The sequence below is a fragment of the Peromyscus maniculatus genome, chromosome 6 (assembly GCF_049852395.1).
Source record: "Peromyscus maniculatus bairdii isolate BWxNUB_F1_BW_parent chromosome 6, HU_Pman_BW_mat_3.1, whole genome shotgun sequence".
Classification (NCBI taxonomy): Eukaryota; Metazoa; Chordata; class Mammalia; order Rodentia; family Cricetidae; genus Peromyscus; species Peromyscus maniculatus.
In genome coordinates, this window is record NC_134857.1 from 64,431,760 (window position 1) to 64,454,338 (window position 22,579).

General features: G+C 41.5%; 1 protein-coding gene across 4 annotated transcripts in view; it reads right to left on the reverse strand.

Annotated features, from left to right (window-relative positions):
• Positions 1-22,579, reverse strand: part of Mnd1 (meiotic nuclear divisions 1) — a 68,618-nt gene that overhangs the window by 11,485 nt on the left and 34,554 nt on the right. For 3 of the 4 annotated variants that reach the window (XM_016003804.3, XM_042279208.2, XM_076574318.1), the window contains 2 exons: positions 17,622-17,696; positions 6,034-6,148 (listed from right to left, as the gene is read on the reverse strand). In XM_016003804.3, the coding sequence (XP_015859290.1) occupies positions 6,034-6,148; positions 17,622-17,696 (190 nt within the window). Of the gene's footprint in view, positions 1-119; positions 1,474-6,033; positions 6,149-17,621; positions 17,697-22,579 lie in introns of those variants that run through there. The other variant, XM_076574317.1, reaches the window with a different exon arrangement.

Consider the following 22,579-nt stretch of genomic DNA (forward strand, 5'->3'; position numbering starts at 1 on the left):
GTGCAAACTTCCTCCAGGTAGGCTGCAGCTCCTACACCTCCCCAAACAGGAGCATCAGCCGGGAAACTGTCCAAATGCGGGAGCCTGTGGGCTCCACAGCTATGTATGTACAGAACTTGTATCTTCTGACCCTTCATCATAAACTGCACTTTCCACCCTAGTAATAACTCATCTCAGAGTCTATTTTCTTTGCTCTTAGTTTAGCTGCCATGACCCCTTTCAATTACTGTTTGCAAGTCTTCCTCCAGCCTTTTACTTTCGACATATTTTAGTCTTTAAATATGAGTCTCTTGTAGGTGGTATATAATTAGTTTACTTGTTTCCTTCAATTTTGGCCTTCCTAGCCTTTTAATTGGAAAACAAGCCATTTTCACTTAGTATAATTATGATATGATTTGCATGACATTTTGTCATTTCCCATGTGTGGTGGTTTGGGAGAGAAACGTCCCTCATAATCGCTCATATTTGAACACTTGGTCCCCAGCTGGCGGCGCTGTTTGAGGAGGTTGTGGAACCTTTAGAAGGTAGAGCCTTGCTGGAGGAAGTACATCACTGTGGGTGGGAGGGGGTGGGCTTTGGGAGTTACAGCCTCACCCCACTTCCATTTCATCGCTTTGTTTCTGTGTGTGCACTCGGCCAGGCTGCTGCCACGCCTCCCTCGCTATTATGGACTCTCCCGCTGGAACCACAAGCCAAGGTAAACTCTTTCACTCATAAGCTGTCTTTGGTCATGGTGTTCATCGTAGCAACAGAAAGGAACTAATGCACTATGTCAAATGTCCCTTTTGTCCTTCAATTTTTCCAAAAATAATGTTTGTGTTAAGAAGAGTTATTTAAAGTTTCTCTGTCTTTCTCCCTCCTTTCCTCAAATTTCTGCACTCTAAAATAGCAAGGAAAACTGAGAATGAAACTCAGGTTTTTGCATGCCAGGAAAATATGAAAGAAATGTCACCCCTCCCCTGCTGTTTCTTGTACCATGTATTTTGGGAGTGGTTTTGTTATCTTTTGGTGACTATCCTGAGGACTGCCACTAATGTCTGAATTTATAACATTCTATTCAGATAAATACAGAAAATTCAGATAAATATCAACTTAATTTCCAAAGAAAGTTCTCTCCGCTATAGAACACCATTTCCACCCTCCAAATAATGCTAGTTCCGCCACAGACTGCATCTTCTATACACGTGGTTGTTTACAGACACTGCTGCTTTATACAGCTGTCTCCTAAATCAGAAAAGTAAACAGACAAAAACTATGTCTATTGTCTATTTACTTAACCAATAGCCTTCACTGCTGATTTAATTCTTCATATTGACCAAACTATGTTCCAGTGTCAAGTGTAAGCTAGTAGTTGTTCACTTGAGGATCTTTTATTTTGCCTGTTATTATCCCTGGATATAGAAATCTTGATTGACAGTTTTCCTTCAGTATTTTGAATATGTCCTCCTCCGTTGCTTTTGGCTTCTATATTTTCTAAATAGAAACAAGCAGTTAATTTTAGTGAAGATCGCTGATTGTGATGACTTGTTTCTTTCTTGCTACTTTCCAAATTGTCCTTAATTAGGACAATTTGATCATAATGTTCTACAGGTCTCAGGATCTGGACACATTTCCTTGTTGGTTCTTCCTAGGCTCAGGACATGTCTACTGAACTACCTTCCATCCCGTTGGTTCTTCCTAGACTTAGAACATGTCTACTGAACTACCTTCCATCCCGTTGGTTCTTCCTAGACTTAGAACATGTCTACTGAACTACCTTCCATCCCGTTGGTTCTTCCTAGACTTAGAACATGTCTACTGAACTACCTTCCATCCTGTTGGTTCTTTCTTCAGCTGGCTCCAAACTCTGCTTAACCACTCTGACTTCACTTCTGTTGTTGCGGTTTTAAACTCCAGATTCCTACTTGGCTCTTCTGGCCTGATTTCTATTTCTTCATTAACATTATCTACTCTGTGAACTATCCTTAGGCCTGCCTTTATTTTTTTGGACATGCCTCTTTTGGTGACCATGTTGTTTTAAAACAGTTCAATAAAATTTTTGTCTAATAAGCCCAACAGTGCTTCTTCAGAACAGTGTCTACTGAGCACTTTAGTCGTGGCTTGTAGGGTACATTTTCTTGTTTCTTTGCATGTCTTACAATTTTTTTTTAATACAAAACTGCACATTTAAAATATAATGTGGCAGCCAGGCAGTGGTGGTAGTGCACATGCCTTTAATTCTAGGAGGCAGGAGGCAAGTGAATCTCTGAGTTCAAGGACAGAACTACTGATCTACACAGCGAGTTCCAGGACAGCCAGGGCTACATAGAAAAACCCTGCTTCAACCCCCCCACCCCCCCAAAAAAAGAAAAACAAAAAACAAAAAACAAAAACCCCAGGGTTTAAGTTGCCTAGGCTGGTCTTGAACTTTCAATCTTTATGCCTCTGCCTCCTAAATAACTGAGATTATAGGCATGTGTCACCAAGCCTGGCTTACTTTCAAGTATTTTTGTGAGAATTCAGTTTCTACCACTAGTTTTATCTAGTCTTGTTCAAGTAATAGTTAAAGTGGCTAAAAATAGTATTATAGAAAACGATTGCTTTGACTTCTCACTTCCCCAGTTATTTACAATTAAACTTGTTAATAAATCAATCATCACATTGAAATGATGAACTACAAATATTTCCTGCAGGCACTATTTTAAGAAAGAGAAAATATATAAGCATGTCCATGTGAACTATTATCAGGAAAGTGTGTTCCACATGGATCATGGACAGCCAGGATAAGCCCAAGTGTTGTAATGTGGCTATGAGAGCTTGCTATTAAGAGCTAAATCCTATTAAAATCAATTTATAAAACACATAATCCTTTAATCCAATTCTTCCTACCCTAACTTGATAGCTGAAATCCTATGAAAATCTTCATTATAAAAAAGCACATTAGTATTTGGGGTTAGAGGTTAGAACCTAGTAAAGTTATTTAAATTTAATGATAAGGAGATTTCTGACATCAGCTACTAACAATGTTAAGTTCTTAGATCTGTGGAATTTGTAGTTTTCACTGAAATTTTCAGGACTGATTTACTGCACCTGCTGCATGGGAGGAGGAGGGGCTGGGCAGTGGTCAGAGTTCAATCTGCTCCATAAAAATTCAAAAACAATTGTTTTTACAGATATTTTCGTGGTCCAGCAAGCACCCTGCTCCTTTCTGAGTCCAGTCACACACATGTTAGGCTAGGGTGTCCTCAGATCATGGGTGCCAGTTTAATATTTAACTTTTCTCTTTGCTATGTCTTCAAATACACTAATTTGTTCTTTGGCAAAAAGTAATCTGCTATTAATCCAGTGTAATTCTCATGTCAAAAAGAACGGATGTAGGTCTCTTTGCTATCTTTCATACTGCCTCTTCAGTTTCCAGCTTATGGACAACTCTAAGCATTCTAATGCTCTGCCCTGCTGGTTCTGCTCTGGTCCAGCACTGACAGACAGATTACTGTTTGCTCTGTGTGACATTTTCCTAGTCTCTGCACAACTGGCATATCGGCCTACATTCCAAACACACACACTCACTCACTCACTCATTCACTCTTTCTCTCTCTCTCTCATTTATATTTAGGGTTCACAGACTTTATTAGTTCAACAATAGACAGGGAAGGGAACATGCTAACTATCACTCCTAGAGCATCATTCACAGACAGGAAAACCACCCTTCGAAAGCAAAACATACATTTTTTTGCTAGGTGATTTTGGATTTTTATAAGTATTCCTAAACTTGTTGCAGGACATGCTAAGTAACCTGGCAATAGTTTGATGTTTTGTGATAGCTAGAAGTAATGTCAGTAAAGGTCACTTGTCCAAGGAACCACCTGGAGGAGTACCAGGAGAATTACAAAGTAGAAAATCTTAACTCCTCGCTGAGGAGGGCTAACACTTACAGCTCCTGAATAGAGAAAAGAATGGAAGAGAAGTAAACGTGGGGCCACAGGGGCTATCTCGTGAGACCTTACTCAGGAGCAGAGAACCTGAGCTTGCTGTACCCAGCAGGGCTGCACAAGGAGATGATCTGGCCACAGGCGGGTTTACCAGGTGTTTGGAAGGGTCTGCACTTGGCTGTATGGTGTGCTTTGATCTTGCAAGGGGGAGGTTTTTTGCCTCTCCCCGGGGCATATTATAAAAAGTCCTTTTGAATAAAGGACGAGGCTGGTGGGTACTGACCCAGGCCCTCCTGAGACTATCCTGTGTTTCTGTCTTTCTTCTCATCGTCTACGTCTATCTTTCTATCATTTCTTATCCCTCTCTCCTCCACCTAAGAACCCTTCAAAAGGTGGGTGCTGGACTCCTACAAGCAAAGAAGTGCTGCTCCAAGGAAAAGTGGCAGAATTACTGAACACAGGCTTGCTAGTGCTGTTCTCTAGAATCTAAAAATTTTACAAAGACTTTCACGAAGAGATGGAAGTAGAACTCTCTGAGACAGTCAATCTCTGCAAATTCAGTGTTTGGGAGACATGTTTGGCCACAGATTTTTTTTTTTTTTTATCACCATCCTGTGGAACAAAGTGCTTAGCTACATCTGGCACTACAATAGCTACTTCATCATCAGAGAACAGGAGAAAAAGGAGGCAGCATCTACCAGCAAGCTAGGCCTGCTTATTATCCGGTCTCAGAAGTGAAAGGCTGCTTGTTCAAGATGTCAGCTGTGTGGTGAGCCTAATGGTCCTCAAGAGCTTCACAGACATGCTTCTTCCCTAGGCTCAACACTCAGGTGAGTTGCTTTCAGGACCATCATGCATGTACCTTCCAGCAGTTCCTGAAAAGCTTTTGTTTTCCCAGAAAGAAAATGTGACCCTCACGCTCTCTGACCAGGTCTGCTCCTATCTGACTGCAGTTTTCTGATCTAACAGCTTTCCCTATGGCAGCACTTTTTTGCTTAGCTGATGTATTTCCTTTGTGTTTACAATCTGTACCCCTTAGTCATAGTCAATAAATATCTTCCACGTGGTCACCACTGTATGTTCATAGGTGTTTCCTTGGGCAGGTGACCCAGACTGTGCTGAAATCCCAGCATTCCAGAGGCCTCAGAGGCAAGGGGATTTCTAGCTTACAGCCAGCCTGGGCTACATAGAGAGATCTTTTTCTCAAAAGACAACACACATGCACATGTGCGTGCTAGGCCACCTTAATTGTAATCCAACTATGCTCAGGCTACTTCTAAAGTACCAAGTAGTCCCAGGTTTGTCACAGTCTCAGTCATGTGCTATGTCACATCTTTAAAAAGATACACTTGGTAAAGTTTGCCCTAAACAAAAGTAAGCTAAAATAGAAAAAATATGGAAAAAGTTATACATATTTTCCCAAACAGTTAAATGTTGTGTCTTTATAATATGCTTTTTAAAATTCTGTAAGTGTTCTAATTTTAGGTTTCTATAAATACATAAATAATACCAAGTTCTGAAGATTCTGTGTTAAAACTGAAGGAAGGCAGACAAGGGGGCTCAGTGGGTAAAGGGTCTTGCCGCCGAGCTCGACTGCCTGAGTCAGATCCCCGGAATCCACATGGTGAAAGGAGAGAGCCAGCTGCTGTAAGCTGTCCTCTGCCCTCCACACACAAGGGAGAAAATCACCGGGGTACACTCATAAGGCAAGCGCTGGTATTTACAATATCCTTTTCTTAGAAGGTAATGGTCGATTTCTTCACAGACTGGAGGTGGCTAAGACCAAACTGCTCTTTCTCTGGCCTCTCAGTTTCCTGACTATCTTAGGCCTCGACTGTTCCATCCCCTTAACTGCCTTCCTTCTGAAAGGCTTTCTGTGCCAAGCTGTGAGCACTCAAGGCTGGACTGTGAGCCTCCTTAGTAGCAACTGTGAGCAGTGTCTTTGTTAGACCACAGAGTGAGCAGCCGCACTGAAGCCATCTTAAAGGAGAGTGTACGTGTGTAAACACACACTCACACACACGGGGGGGGGGGGGGGGAGGGAGATATGATGGTTTCCAGGCAACTAGACACGCCCAGTCTCGTTTCAAAATTAAGATGTTCAATGGTGATAAGAACTTACGTATCTCTTCCACAACTTGTGGATCACATTCTCTGTATTTTTCAACTTCTGCCTTAAGTTGATCCCTTTGGTTCCGAAATGAAGAAAGTTCTTTTACAAGCATGGCTCGTTCTTCCTGGACATAAAGGATTTTTTGTACAATTAGGCCAAATAATGTAGCAGGCTTTCCTGGACCACCAGCCCCCAAATCATGACACAGAAACTTACTATTAATTATAAATGCTCGACCTCAGCTTGGGTTGTCTCTAGCCAGCCTTTTAACTTAAATTAACTTACTTCTATTCATCTATGTGCTACCTGAGGCTCATTTACCTCATCTACGTACATATGTCCATCTTGTTTTCCTGCTTCCCCCGTGTCTGTCTGTCTGTCTGTCTGTCTGTCTGTCTGCCAGCTAGCTGGCTCCCCTTTTCTCTCTGCCCACCAGCCCTGCCTGTTCATCCTCTGCCTAGCTATTGACTGTTCAGCTTTTTTTTTTTTTTTTTTAAGATTTATTTATTTATTATGTATACAGTGTTCTGTCTGCACACATCCCTGCAGGCCAGAAGAGGGCACCAGATCTCATTACAGATGGTTGTGAGCCACCATGTGGTTGCTGGGAATTGAACTCAAGACCTTTGGAAGAACAGTCAGTGCTCTTAACCTCTGAGCCATCTCTCCAGCACCGACTGTTCAGCTTTTTATCAGACCAATCAGGTGCCTTAGGCAGGCAAGGTAAAGCAGCAACACATCTTTTTTTTTTTTTTTTTTTTTTTTTTTTTATGAAGAATCGTGTTTAATTTGACTTAACCAATAAATTCAGTGGATTATAACAGTTACAATATTTTGAACTATTCATTATTTTCTTTCAATTTCATTCTCTTTTCCCTTCATAAACTGACAAGTCAAGAAAACTAAATTTCCCTCAGACTAGTTTTCACCATTGTTCTGGATCTGATTAAAGCTTTACTAATCCAAAACAATTGCACAATATTTGACAGAAGAGATGAGCTGGCATGAGAGTGAAATGGGTCACAGAGCACCAGCCTGCTCATGTGGTGGGATGGCCAGGAGCTGGAAGTGGCCATGTGTAGCTGGAGTTTTCCTGCCTGGCCCACAGTCAGGACAAATCTTCGTCACCTACCAGTCCCACAGCCCCGCAGCAACACATCTTTACAAATGCAGTATAAACAGTGCAACACATCTTTACATAGTTTTCTTTACAAATATTCTATTCCACAACATATCTCATGTGTAATAAAGTAATAAGCTCTGTAAAGCACTAATGTATTTGACATGATATATTTATACGGTCAACTCCCAGTATCCATGGGTTCTGCATCTGCAGATTCAATCATCTACATATCAAAAAATACTAAAAAAGAAAAACATATACACCTGTACTAAATATGTACAGAAATTTCCCTCAGTGTCAGTCTCTGAAATTTACAACAGAAAAAATGTTTACAGAGCATTTCTGTTGTAGTAGGAATTATATGTATCTAGAGATTGTTTAAAATTATGAGGATTATATAAGCTATATGCAACTATTATGCCATTTTATAGACATATATTACAATTATATGTAAGTATATATTTTACATATATATTATATATATAGAAATATATAATTGGCAATTTTCATTCATGTACTGTATGTGTGGAGCTTCCATCCTGAGGGTCCTAGGAGGTGAACTCAGGCTGTCAGGTTTGGCAACAAGCACCTTTACCTGGTGAGCCCTCATGGATCCAACTTAAAGACGGGACTTGAGCATCCAGATTTTAGTACCTCACAAGGTCTTGGTGCCAATCCCTCAGTGGACACACCTCAGTATACACACAAATATGCACAATGTAAGAAGAAGCCTAATTCCCATCCTTCTCTGAAATCTCAAATGCCTTTCCTGTATACTGAATAATGAAATAAGAATAAATATGTAGAATGCAACAGTCATATAGGCAAGAATAGATGGTTACACCTGGATGAACTCAAGGATGATAATGTCACCACAGATCAGAGGAAAGTGTGCACTGCTTTTGGGGTAACTTCATGGCTTGGGCTTGTGCATGGGAGCCACAGTTTCTGGCAACATTAATCATTGAACAATTATGCTTCAAAAGGTGTGTGAAAAAATGTTCTAGATTTTTTTCAACTTTAAATGATTAACCTTTATAAATATTTAAAGGGATCAGAAATGGCCTCCTGCCATTTTTCTTTCAAGGTGAATCAAATAAGGCTTTTAAATAGCATAAGCCAGCAGGCACCCTTTGGCATTTTAGACAGAGCCCTCATCAACACAGAGATGTCACAGTGCTATGACTATGACTGACATTTGTGAAACCTAGAAAATAACTCATACAAAATCAAATGCTGGTAAAGACTCTCAGATAAATACAAGGCAAAAATCAAAGTTCAAGAGGCCTGAATGGGGCTGGCCTACGGCTTCCCTGCAACCCTGTACTTTCTATTTGTACTCTGGTTTTGGTTTTGCTGTTGTTCTTGCTGTCTAGAGAGTGTTATGTTCTAGAGCAGACAAGCCCAACAAAGCACTGTATGATGGGAACAACCTAATTCTGCACATTCCAGTACAGGGTCATTAATCATATGTACATGCAATATGGTAGTTAAGGCTGAAAAACTAAACTATATATGATTTAAATGTAAATGGGTGCATATAGTTAGTAAATGCCATATTGACACAGCTCAGAGAAATTTGAGGCTAACTAGAATGTGCCAGAATGGTTACTACTTGTAGTGATCTATCGTGTACACTAATAAAATTTGCCTGAAGATCAGAGAGACAAAGGAACAAGCCACTGCCATGTCTTACTTCGCCAACTCCACAAATCCTCTGTATGTCTCTGAGTTCTCAGCTGAAAGGCTTCAGCCAAAAGAGCTTCTAGCTGAAAGAGACGCTTCTGCTGAAAAGCCTTAGTTCCTGTATACTCACGCTTTATATACCTTTCTCCGCCCACCATAAAACTTCCTTCTTAGTGCTGTGATTAAAGGCGTGTGACTTCCCAAGCAAAGGCATGAAATCTCAAATGCTGGGATTAAAGGCATGTGATTCCTAAGTATTGGGATTCAAGGTGTGTGTCACCATTGCCTGGCTCTGTTTCTCTCCTAGACTGAGTCAATCTCATGTAGTCCAGGGTGGCTTTGAACTCACAGAGATCCAGACAGATCTCTGCCTCCTGAGTGCTAGGATTAAAGGTGTGTGTGCCACCACTGCCTGGCTTCTGTGTTTAATCTAGTGGCTTGTTCTGTTCTCTGATCTTCAGACAAATTTTATTAGGGTACACAATATACCACAACTACTTGCTGTCTACACCCAGATTAAACATGCTTCGGTGGAAGAAAGAGGAGGAGAAAAAGCTAGGGAAGACAGGAGAAGCAAAGGGGTGAAGGTCTGTGTGAGCTCAGCGGTAAAATCTCTGCCATGGTATTTAATGTCTTCATGCTGCTAGTTCCTCAAGTACAAAACTGCAGTCACTTCTCATATTGCTGGCATGCAAAATGGACTTAAAAAGTTCCTGACAATGTCCTGGTGTTAGGACTTCTTCAGCAGCTTTTCCGTTGCTGATCCCTAACAGACAGGGGGTGGGTACTTCTGAAAACTGCTGCTAAGACTTCCTTAGGAGCCTTTCTGATTATACACCTTCTGCTGGCTGAAAGCTCCATCGTGGTGTGATGGTAGGCTCCTCTCCACCCACAGCTGCATTGGCTAAGTGGATTGACTCATACTCAGTTTCTAGACATGCTAATGCCACTATTCATTGATGGTGCTTCTATCAACTACAGAAGTTAGAACAGGTTTGGGTGATACCTGGAGCTTCCCTTCTCTTAAATGGTTTACAGAAATCACCATCTTCTAATTCCTATCTGTGACTGTGCTGGAAACTAACATAAAAGAATAAATTTGAAGTAAACGTGGAAGCACAAACTCCCTGTAAACCTGTGACACGGTCCTTCTGCAGTGTAACATTCTCAGATTGCTTCCTTTCACAGTCAAGTGACAGAAACTGAGGCCGAGGTTGAGTGTCTAGCGTCCGTGCTGATCTTCAATGTTAAAATCAAGAGGTTTTGCTCAGTTGTCTGTCGTCCTTTTCTTCCCAGTGGTCGAGTGCTTGCCTAGCATGCACAAAGCCCTGGCTCCCAATTCTAGTATCACAAGAAGGAAAGAAATAGACCCTGCCTCTCTGCCCCCATCTCCAGCAGATCAAGCAGATCTCCTACAGCCTCCCCAAGCCTTACCCCCAACGCCATCCCTTTGTCATAGCAACCAACTTCTGTAGGCACTTCCTGGGAACCTGCCTGCCACATCAGCTAGGAAAGCAGGTAGGCAATCTTCAGAACTTTACTCTCTCTCCTCTCTCCAAATCCAATCCCCCAGTCTAGTATCCCCAGCTCTGGAGCAGACCACCTGCTGTAGCCTCCTCTTCCTCTCTGCCCCCATCTCTAGATCACACAAACCTTCTCCTACAGGCGGCCACACTGCCCTCCTCCCCACATCCTTTTGTCTGAGCCCCCAACTCTAGCAGGCAATTTCTGGAAACCCAACAGACTACCAGCTTTGACCTCTCCTCCCTCTCTGCACCCATTCCCAGGGGACTAAGCAGATCCTAGAGGCACAGCCTGTATTCCTCCCTCAGTGACCCCCACCAGCGACCTCCTAGCCTTCAATCCCACTTCTAGCCCAGCTCCACCCTAAAAACCTCCTAGCCTTCAATCCCACTTCTAGCCCAGCTCCACCCTAAGTGTCAGGTTCCAATATCAAGAAACACATTCTAAAGGGAATCGCCAATGGCCATACCTGTCAAGATCTCAGAAGCATTCCCTACAAGGCAACACACAGCCACCACACTCTCCTAAGAACCACAGAGGGTAATAGAAACCAGGGAACCAAATATTCACCAACAAAGACAAGACCAGATATCAGCACCTAGAATTACAACTTTCCCAATCCCAGATGCCGAAATGCCGGTGTAAAAACACAACAACAGCCAGGACAACTAGAGCCCAGTAACCCTACCATAACAGCCATGAGAAATGCAGTGTAGCTGAAGCATAAGACAAGGACTTCAAAATAGCCTTGATGAATATGTTAGAGGTTCTCAGAGAGGAAATTAATAATCCATTAAAGAAATCGATGGAAACACAAGCAGTGGGACGAAAGAAGAAAGCAGTCCAAGAACTGTAGGTGGAAACAGAATCAATAAAGAAAACCCAGTTTTCTGAGGGAAAACTGGAAATGAAAAATTTAGAAATTCAGACAGGATCCTCAGAGGCAAACATCACCAAAAGAATACAAGAGATGGAAGAGAGAATCTCAGGCATTGAAGACAAGATAGAAGAAATGGATAGACCAGTCAAAGAAAATGTTAAATCTAAAAAATCCAGGCACAAAAGATCCAGGACATCTGGGACACTGTGAAAAGACCTAATCTATGAATATCAGGAATACAGGGAAAAGAAGAAGCCCAAAGCAAAGGTACAGTAAATATTTTCAACAAACTCATAGAAGAAAACGTCCCCAATCTAAAGAAGGTGGTACCTATCAAGGTGCAAGAAACATATAAAACTCCAAACAGACTGGACCAGAAAAGAAATTCTTCACATCACATAATAATCAAAACACTAACCACATAGAGCAAAGAAGGAGCATTAAAAGGCCAAATAACATATAAAGGCAGACCTATTAGATTAACACCTCACTTCTCAAGGGAGACTAAAAGCCAGAAGGGGCTAGGGAGACTCTGAGATTCTCAGATGCCACTCCAAAACTTTCCATCATAATAGGTGGAGAAAAAAAGTGATTCCATGACAAGATCAAATTTAAGCAGTTATTTATCTATAAACCTAGCCCTACAGAAGGCACTAGACAGTGGTTCTCAACCTTCCTAATACTGCGACCCTTTAAAACAGTCCCTCATGTTGTGGTGACCCCAACCATAAAATTATTTTTGTTGCTACTTCATAACTATAATTTTGCTACTGTTATGAATCATAATGTAAATATCTGTGCTTTCTGATGGTCTTAGGTGACCCTGTGAAAGGGTTGTTCAACTCCCCCAAAGAGGTTGCAGCACACAGGCTAAGAACCACTGTGCTGGAGGGAAAACTTCAACCTGAAGAGGCTAATGACACCCAAGAAAACACAAGGAATAAATAATATCAGACCAGCAAATCAAAAGAAGGGAAAGAAAAGACAACCAACAATAAAATAACAGGAATCACCAAACACTGCTCATTGATAAGTCTTAACATCAATGGTCTCAATTCCCCAGGAAAAAAGACACATTGACAAAATGGATCCGAAAACAGGATCCATGCTTTGGTTGCATCCAAGAAACACCCATTAACATCAAGGACAGAATTCATTTCTAGGTAAAATGATGGAAAAAGATATCCCAAGAAAATGGATCTAAGAAGCAAGCCAGTATAGCCACTATATCTGACAAAACTGACCTCAAACCAAAACTAATCAGAAGAGATAGGGAAGGACACACATACTCAAAAGAAAAATCAACACAGAGGATAGTGCAGTTCTTAACATCTATGCACCAAACACATGAGCACCCAAATTCATAAAAGAAACACAACTACAGCTTAAATCACATATTGGCCTCACATAGTGATAGTGTACACAGCCCCTTGGATTTTAGTTAATTCCAGATATAGTCAAGTTCACAACCAAGAACAGCTATCATAAGTCTACCCCTTGTCAGCTTGACACACAACCATATCTCTTTATGTATGCTTAATTTCCAAATGCAAACAATAACCAAGACACAATTATGCCTAACATGATATAACTATCCCACATACAATCGCAATTGCACTATATATTTCATCAGATAACATACAACCACAAACACATCATAAATTTAGAATGGGTGGAAATGGACATCATTTCAGTATCTCAGACTTAAATATGATAATCACTGATATTCTCTTAATTGATGTTATATCACATGATAAAGAAATCGAGGAAAGAAAACACAAATATCTGTACAAACACATTCTTAACAATTACAACAGAAACACTTATGTCAATTATAATCCTCATTTCTGCAACTGGTCACGTGACCTTAGCTGGTATTTATAACTACCTTCCTCTGCTACCACTGTCCGTCCTCTACCCTCAGCAAGCACCTCAGCAGGTCTTGGCTCTTTTCCTGGAGGAGTGACTCACATCCTCATTCCTCAAGAGTCTGTGCCCTTGGTCATCCTGCCTGGATTAAGATGTGGTACTATAATCACCAGACATAATTAACACCAAGAGATGATCCAAGGATCCCTGCACTCCAAACATAATCTTTCTCACCTCCATTGTGAAGCAATCCAATTTCCCCTCTTAACACTGTTATTCCTTTCTTAGCCTGTTGACTTAAGGGCAGCAGAAGCCCAAAGTGGCCAGGTGGACGTCTGAACTTCCACTTCAATGGATGTTTGTTGTGGCTCTCTGCAAGAGCACTCCCCACTCTGGAACCAAAACGTCCCGGCCAGCAGAACTGAAGGTCATGGGAATAGGACACAAAAATTGTCCTAGTGGGTTACTGGGGTGATTATGAATGGAACTATTCCCCTTTCCACCCCTTGATTCCTGGACCCATGGATCCTGTACCATATACTGGACAGCGATTCAAAGCATATGCTACTGCCTTCTGGAGAACCTGCCCCAGCCCTCCAGGCTGCTGCCGCCTAACTGGCGCTGTGACTGTGTCTTTGAAAGGCATTCCATCTTTCTCTAAGGCCAGCTGCATGGTGAGAACATGGTAACACCAGTGGACTCCACCATCACGGGCCCACTGTTGCCCTTCTCTGACCGTGAACTGAGTTCCCTGGTCAGAAGCAACACTGTGTGAAATAACACCATGTCGGTGGATCAGGCATTCTGTAAGGTACAGGCGGTAGTTTTAGTAGAAACATTACATGCGGGAAAGGCAAATCTATAACTAGAGTAAGGATAAACTGTTGTCCTTTTCATAGAGAAAGTGGTCCAATGTGATATTTTGTGGAAGAGACAGATGATCAAGATCCCTTCTAAGTTATGACACAGGGCTGGAGAGTTTATATATCCTTGAGGTAAAACTATAAAGGTATACTGCTGGGCTTTCCAACTGAAAACAAATTTCTTCTGGTGGTCTTTATCAACAGAAAAGGAAAAGGCATTTGCTAGATCAATAAATGCATACCATGTGTGAAGAGATGCGCTAATCTGCTCAAGAAAAGACACCATTTCTGGTATAGCAGCAGCAATTGGAGTCACTACTTGATTAAGTTTTCAACAGTCAACTGTCATTCTCCATGATCTATCTGTCTTCTTCACTGCCCATATAGGATGGCTAAAGGGAGATGTGATGGGAACCATGACCCCAACATCTTTCAAGTCCTTGATGGTGGCACTAATTTCTGCAACTCCTCCTGGGATGCGATATTGTTTTTTGTTCACTATTTTCCTTGGCACAAGCAACTCTGAAGGCTTCCATTTGGCCTTTCCAACCATAATAGCCCTCACACCACAGGCCAAGGAACCAATGTGGGAATTTTAAGTGTATCTTTCCCCATTACACATTCTGGGGCTGGGAAAATAACCACAGGATGAGTTCAGGGACCTAACAGACCTATGAGCTGGACTTCAGCACAAACTCCATTAATCACCTGACCTCCATGAGCCCTTACTTTAACCACAGGGCCACAATACTTCTTGGGGTCTCCCCCAAGAATCAGTGCAATTCAGATCCATTATCCAATAGACCCCAGGAAGTCTGATTGTTTCCTTTTCCCCAATGCACAGTTACCCTTGTAAAAGGCCGCAGGCCCCTCTGGGGAGGACTGGGGAAGGCTAACAGTAAAACTCAGGTATTTTATCAACGCCTTTCCTCAGGGGAGCCTGGCCACCCCTTCATTCAAGGGATTCTGGGTCTGCAAACTGGCTTATACCTGGAAATTGATTCACAGGCTGAGATTCCCTTTTGCCACAATGCAATGTAGCCTTGTTTTTTGTTGCTTTTTTTTTTCATTTGTTGGAGAATTTTCTACTTATATAGCTCAAACAAAAATGCAATATACTTTTTATCTAGATCATGCCTGAAAACACCATGATTGATTATCCAGTACCAAAGGTCTATTTGAGTCATGCAAGCTTAAAAATCACTTTGCCCATGCTGCCCATTATGGGTCAGGCCATTATGGACATTGCTTTGCCTGGGTTGCCCACTACAATAACTACAATCACCGTGCCTTTGGCAATTCAGTGCTGCTACCTGGCCCCTGCTACTTTGGGGCCCAATTAAACCCACTGAATTTAATTCATCCAACTGAGCAACGGCATTTCCAACCCTAAAGTCTGACACAAGGAAGAGGGCAACAACAAAGCTCATCAGATGTGCTGGTGCCCCTCACCATTTTGTGTCGTACAGGATTCATGAAGGGAATGTCCTCTTGGTCTTCCCATAGTGGAAGATAGGTTTGACACAGTGCACTCATTCTTGCATTGCAATTTCCCTGAGTCTTAAAATCCTGTCATCGACTCTAAGCCAAGGGATAACAGGCACCTCCAATTTCCTTTTCAGTAGGCCATCTTTTGACAAACGTTTCAGCCAACCACTCAAACAAACTTTTGACACATTTTTTTTGATGGAGAATGTACCCTAAACCTAGACTCTCCACTCAGTGAGCCCATGGCAATACACTCAGCCAGATCCAGTTTTATGCTCCTTCTACCATTATCCCACACCCTTAAAATCCATCCCACACATATTCCCAGACTTCCGTGTGAATGAATGAGCAAACTCATTAAGCTCTTTAGTACTGTAGTGCACTTCCTCATGGACTACACTTCCTACCTCCCCTCTAGGAGCCTGCTTAACCTTTAGTCTGGTTATAGGTCTACAGGCACTATTGGTGGGCCCTGGAGGACATCAGTGTTATTGCCTAGCATCTCCTGAAGGGAAAAATCACTGCTGATTCAGCAGACAATAAAGGACTCATTTCCTCAGTCAAGGGCAGAAAAGGCAGTATTTCAGGGAGTGGGAGTACATTTTCTGTTGAGGATGGAGTGACTACCTCCTCAGGTGAGATAAACCCTGGAGAATCTGAAGGTTCAAAGTTCTTAGCCTCAATAGGGTCATCCCATTCCAAGATACAGGATCCCATTCTTTACCAATAAATGCCCTTACTTTAATGCCCTCAGAGGCTGGGACTTGAATTTTCTGTGTAATTCAGCCAGTCTTATAAAGAAGACTTTGGTTTGATTTCCTGCATCTTGAGCCTTTGTCCTTCACTGTGTTCTGAGATGCTAGAAGCTAGTTAGTTTTATCACAGAGTGCATTCTTTTCCTTTGTCAGTTTATCCAGAGATGCTCGGAGCAACCAACTAGCATTATTTTCCTTATTTTTCTAGAAGCTGTCAAAATTTTTATATAGAGTTATCAAATCTGTTGCCTCTCACAATTGATGAATCAGGATAATCAGATGCATTTGTTTCCTTAAGTTTGAAAAACAGTTCATACCATGGGCTTTTAATACTGTCCAAGTGTCTAGGAGAGGCTTCATAACTGGAGAGGCTTCAGAGTAATGGTAGTGTCAGCAAATTGGAAAAACCTATTCTAGATACTAAAAAAAATTCATCCTTATACTTCTATTGCTCTGGAATCACTTCTGGGTATAGATAGATAGATAGATAGATAGATAGATAGATAGATAGATAGATAGATAGATAGATAGATAGACAGACAGACAGACAGACAGACAGACAGACAGTTCTCTAGAGACAGATAGACAGAAGATGATAGATGGGAAGGAAGGAAGAAAGGAAGGAAGGAAGGGAGGGAGGGAGGGAGGGAGGAAGGAAGGAAGAAGGGAGGGAAGGAGGGAGAGAGAGGAAGGGTTGTTAGAGTGGCTTACAAGCTACAGACCAGCTAGTCCAACACTGGCTGTCTACCACGGGAAAGTCCAAGAACCAGTAGTTGTTCAGTCCGTGAGGCTGGATGTCTCCACTGGTCTTCAGTCTACACTGGAATTCCAAAGTAGGCTCTAATGCCATGAAGGAATGGACTTGCCAATTAGAGTGAGGGCAGGCAGGCAAGGAGAGCAAGCTTCCTTCTTCCCTGTCCTTCATGTAGGCTGCCAGCAGAAGGTGTGGGCTGGATGAATGTGAATCTTCCCACCTCAAATGATTGGGATTAAAAGTGTATCTTCCCACGTCAAATGATTTAATCAAAAAAAAAAAAAACAACAATACCTCACGGGTACATAATCACTTATGTTTTTGTTAATTTCAGATGTAGCCAAGTTGACAACCAAGAATAACCATCACAAGAATATCATATTGATCATTTTCTATTACGTGCCAAAGCTTTTACAATTCTTAAAATATGTACATGAGCATTTAATAGGACTTTCCATGTACCATTAAACCTTTGCAAATATCGACTAGCTTAATCCACATACCAACTGAATGAACTGTATTTTATTATTCCCCATGTCACAACTGAGAAAATTAAGAACAAACTTTAGGAGATTTTCAGACTCAGGCAGTCTGGCTCCAGGGTTTGTGCTGCTACACACTTATATTATTAAAGACTCTAGAGACACAAACTTACCGTCTCCTGCCGGCCAATTCTAGCTTTCTCGATGCTCTTCTGTAGGTTTGCGTGCTTCTGGCTTCCCTCCGACAGCTAGAGAGAATCAAGCAGATAAAATGGTTTGCTAAGAAGACAAAATGAAACAGACTTGGTTCCGCTCTATGTTAGAAAAATCATTAAAGGCCACACTGAAAACCAATTTTTCTAATTTGAAGAAAATTATTAATCATCAGAGTAGAATGAAAGAAAAGTGTCTGGGGTTGCTGTTGATTGCTATGATGAAACAACCACGCCCAAAGGAGTTTGGGGAGGAAAGGTTTTAGTCAGCTTACACTTCCACATCCATAATGCATCTCTGAAGGAAGTCAGGACAGGAACTCCAACAGGGCAGGAACCTAGAGGCAGGAGCAGATGCAGAGGCCATGGAGGGGTGCTGTTGAAAGGCTTGCTCCTTGTGGCTTGCTTGCTCAGCCTGCTTTCCTATGGAACCCAAGACCACCAGCCCAGAGATGGCACCACCCCAACTCCTTAGCTTTTTTCAAGACAGGGTTTCTCTGTGTAGCTTTGGAGCCTGTCCTGGAACTCACTCTGTACACCAGGCTGACCTCGCACTCATAGAGATCCACCTTGCTCTGTCTCCTGAGTGCTGGGATTAAAGGCATGGGCCACCACCACCCAGCGTAATTTCTTAAATGGGCAAGGCATGGTGGTTCATGTCTTTAATCCAAGCACTTGGGAGGCAGAGGCAGGCAGATTTCTTTGAGTTTGAGGCCAGCCCACTAGTTTACAAAGTGAGTTCCAGAATAATCATGACTGTTACACAGAGAAACTCTGCCTTGAAAAACAAAAACAAAAAGCAAACAAAAATAGTCTGTCAAGTTGACATAAAATTAACCTGAACAAAAAGTAAATGTTTTCTTATTTCATCCAAAAAAATAATGTCTTCAATTTTTTCCCCCAATTTTTGTTGTTCTGAAACAAGCTCTTACTACATAGGTCTTACTAGCCTGGACCTCAAAGAGAATAGCCTGCCTCTGCCTCTCCAGGTGCTGGGATTAAAGGCGTGTGGCACTACATCCAGCCATGAGTAATATGTCTTCAACATCTTTATGTAATCTTTAGGGGCTTTTCCATCTCTACCTCCAAATAACTTCTACCTTGTTACTTTAGTTAGAAATTGAATTTGAAAATTCAAAAATATCTCCTTTAAAAATCTGTATTCAAATTTCATTTCCCTTTTGACTAAGGTCTCTTAAGAGCACCTCAGGCTGTTTCGTGTCGACTCGCACTGTGCTCTCCAGTCAGTCAGGACTATCCCATTTGTCGCCGTAAAGCATCTAGAGGAATTGTACACTTCACACAGCTGTTACCTGCTGCCAATTCTGGTCAATTCACTAGTGTATTCATCTTACTCAGCTTAGAAAGCAGGTAAGTTCCATGTGGAAGTCATCCAGACAGTAAATATGGAAAATCCACAAGCATACCACTAGAAAAGACCGACAAATTTCAGGGCACACCTGACCCTCACAACTATTACTCACCTGAGTGTGTGAGTAAATAAATAACCACGGACAATTCCCAACCCCCAGCTTCTACCACATCCTTTAGTAAATTAAGACATTTCAGACTGGTTTGGGTGGCGATAAGCCTTCTTAAAGTATCTTCCATGCCTCTCTCTGGAGTCATACACTTCTAGAAAGTAATTAATTTAATTTGTTAGCTGAGAAGCAACTGACTTTTCACAATATAAATCTAGCTGTAGAGAGGGCGGTTAGTGTGTAAATACCAGTCTTGCTTAAAATTCAGAAAGAGTATCTTTGGAAAGTTGGTGGCTTTACTGGGGCAAGCAGAAGCACCGCCCACTTCCTTTACTGCCTCTCCAGCAGCAGCTCTGAAGGAGTACAAGCGAGTCAAGGCCAGCAGACGTCATCACCTGGACAGCGGGGCCTCTTCTACAGACATTATTTTCCCAAGTTCAAACAGAACACATTCTGCGGGTTTCCGAGCCAAAACAAGCTTCAAGACTTTACATTTAGCAACAAGATTGAGTTCTTCATAACAAAGATTGCAATGTATTTTAAAAAAAAAACTCTCCATGTTTAAAAACACCCTGAAGGACCTACCTAAAATAATCTTTATATATATATATATCAATCACTTCAATTCAGGAACAGGGAAACTCTCCAAATAATACATGGAAACATGTTTATTTTAAAACATGTTAAAAAACATGGAAAATGTTTATAAAATAACTAGACACATTAGCCTTAAAGTTAATAATTATACAAAACATATTAACAGGTAAGGAATACACACACACACACACACACACACACACACACACACACACACATGAATAAAGCACTCCAGGTACATGTCTACTTACAATCATTTACAACTTAAAGCATCTGAAAGATAACTCATTCAATACTTCCCCAATTCTGATAACAATCTTATGTACACACACATATCTTAGTGTCTTAGATGTATTTTACTTTTGTCTCTCACTTGTGTGCAGATACCCACAGAGGCCAGAGGAGGGCGTCATATCCCCTGAACCAGAGTCACATCCAGTTATGAGCCTCCGTATGAAGTGGGTGCTAGGAAAGGAACCCAGTCCTCTGGAAGAGCAGCAAATGCTCTTAACCACTGAGCCCGTGGCCCTCCAGCCCCCATCATCTCAGTACTTTAGACACGAAGCACTGCATCCGCAAGTTGTCACTCACGTTGAGTATCTTGGTAATACAGGATGCAAACGATAGGATGCGACACTGGCTGAGGGCTGCTTGGTCCCTGTTAGTTTTCAGACACTCACCCCAAACACCCCGGGAGCCACAGCTCTGGGTAGGCTGTTTGCCTCCAGGCTTTGGATTCTGCTTTGTTGTCAGGTTTTGCTTGTTTTGATCTGTACAGCTATTAGAAGTATATGGCTATGGTTCCTAATATGCCCTGTGGAATTACATGAAACCAGGGCTTTGAGGGGAGCGAGCTGAGGTGTGTGGGTCACGTGAGCCAGCAGTTCTCAAGCAGCGGCACACAGCAGAATACGGTACTGTATGTTTAGTAGGCTGCTGCTCCCACCTCCTGAGCGTCTAAATAGAACAGTGGTGGGGTTCTGATCCCCGACTCCTTAAGCACTAGGAAAGCACTCTGCCACTGAGCTATAGTCCAAAGAATCTGCATTTATAAATTTCTCAGGTGATGCTGATCCTACTGGTTACGGGTCAACAATTTTGAGAAATACTGATCCAAATAAAATTTTGTTTTCTCCAAGTAACAAACCCAACTGAAGCAATAAGGTATTAATATATGGGAAAATATAACCTACCTTCTAAGAGAAAGCAAATTACTACTATATATTATAGTTTGAACTAGAAAATGTCTCAGTATCTCTGTATTTAAAATCAAAAGCCCACACTTATAAAAAAAATTAAACAAATGAGATTTTATATTTTCAAAAGGTATTCACCACAAGATTCCGTTAAAGACAAAACTATTTTGTATATGTCTATAAAGTGAAACCAGAATCAATTATATACTATACTAAATCCATTTCCATATTTCACTAAAGCTAATGATAATTTTTAAAACCTAGTATGCCAGAACAAATGGCAGCAGCTGGAACAGTAAAAACTACTTACAATTAGAAAAAAACAGGTTTCATCTTTAGATTTGAGACTCTAACACAATACTCCTCTCATTGGAATAGTGAATACACTGGAAGCCACCTAGTAAAGACACAGGGTAGAAAAATACAGTGGCCCTACTGCACACACACCTTCTCAGAAGTGCTACCCATTGCTTTACACTCAGACACAGACCAGTACAGGTAACATTCAAAATGTAAACCAGATTACCCTTGTATGATGCTTTGTAATTCACTATTTTCAGATAAATTTCGAATGTGTGTGTATATATATCATAAAGAACACACACACACACACACACACACACACACACACACACACACACATTCTTTATGTTAGACAAGGTTTCACTATGAAGTACTGGCTGTCCTGGAACTCACTATGTAGATCAGGCTAGCCTCAAACTCAGAAATGAACCTGCCTCTGCCTCCTGGGTGCTGGGATTAAAGATGTGTGCAACCAAGTCCAATAGGTCTACATTATTTTAAAAACAAGTTTGTTTTTCAGAGCAATTTAAGTCCACAGAGAGTTGAGCAAAAGATACAGATTTTCTCATGTACCTTAATCCTACATATACATAGCCCCTCACTATCAAAATCTCACACTAAATGGTACATTGGTCACAGTTTATGAGCCTACACTGACATCACCATCACCAAAGTCCATGGTACGTTAGGGCCCACTGGTGCTGTGCACTCTGGGGACTTCAGGGAATGTACCCACCATTAAAGTCTCATACAGAACAGTTTCACTGGTCACAATTCTCTACGCCCCATCTAGTTATCCTTCCTCTCCTAGAATGGCTTTTCTCAATTTGCACTGAATTCCCACTGAACCCCCAATCATCTTACAGCTTACAATAACCAATTTATTTTCATCAGTGCATAATATTCTAGTATCTGGGTAACTTTCAGTTTGTTCAGTCATTAAGCTAGTAAATACCCTATTTGCTCCCAAATGTAGGTAATTATGAATAAATCTACTATAAATACCTGTACAGATTTTTTACAAAACACCCTTGGTAAATGCCAAGGAGCACAACTGTTGGGTCACAGGATAAAAAGTATGTTTACTTTAATAAGAAACTGCCCAAATGCCTTCAAACAGTGGCTGCACAATTTCTATTCCCAACAGCCACAAATGGACAGTTCCTTTCCTCTGCACCCTCCCAGCATCTGGGTCACCATGGTCATGTGTATGTGTAAGTGCCTGCATGTATGTATGTGTATCATGTTATATACCTGGTGCCCACGGAGGCCAGAAGAGGGTTTTGGATCTCATGGAAATGGAATAAATAGGCAGTTGTGAACCACCAGGTGGGTGCTGGGA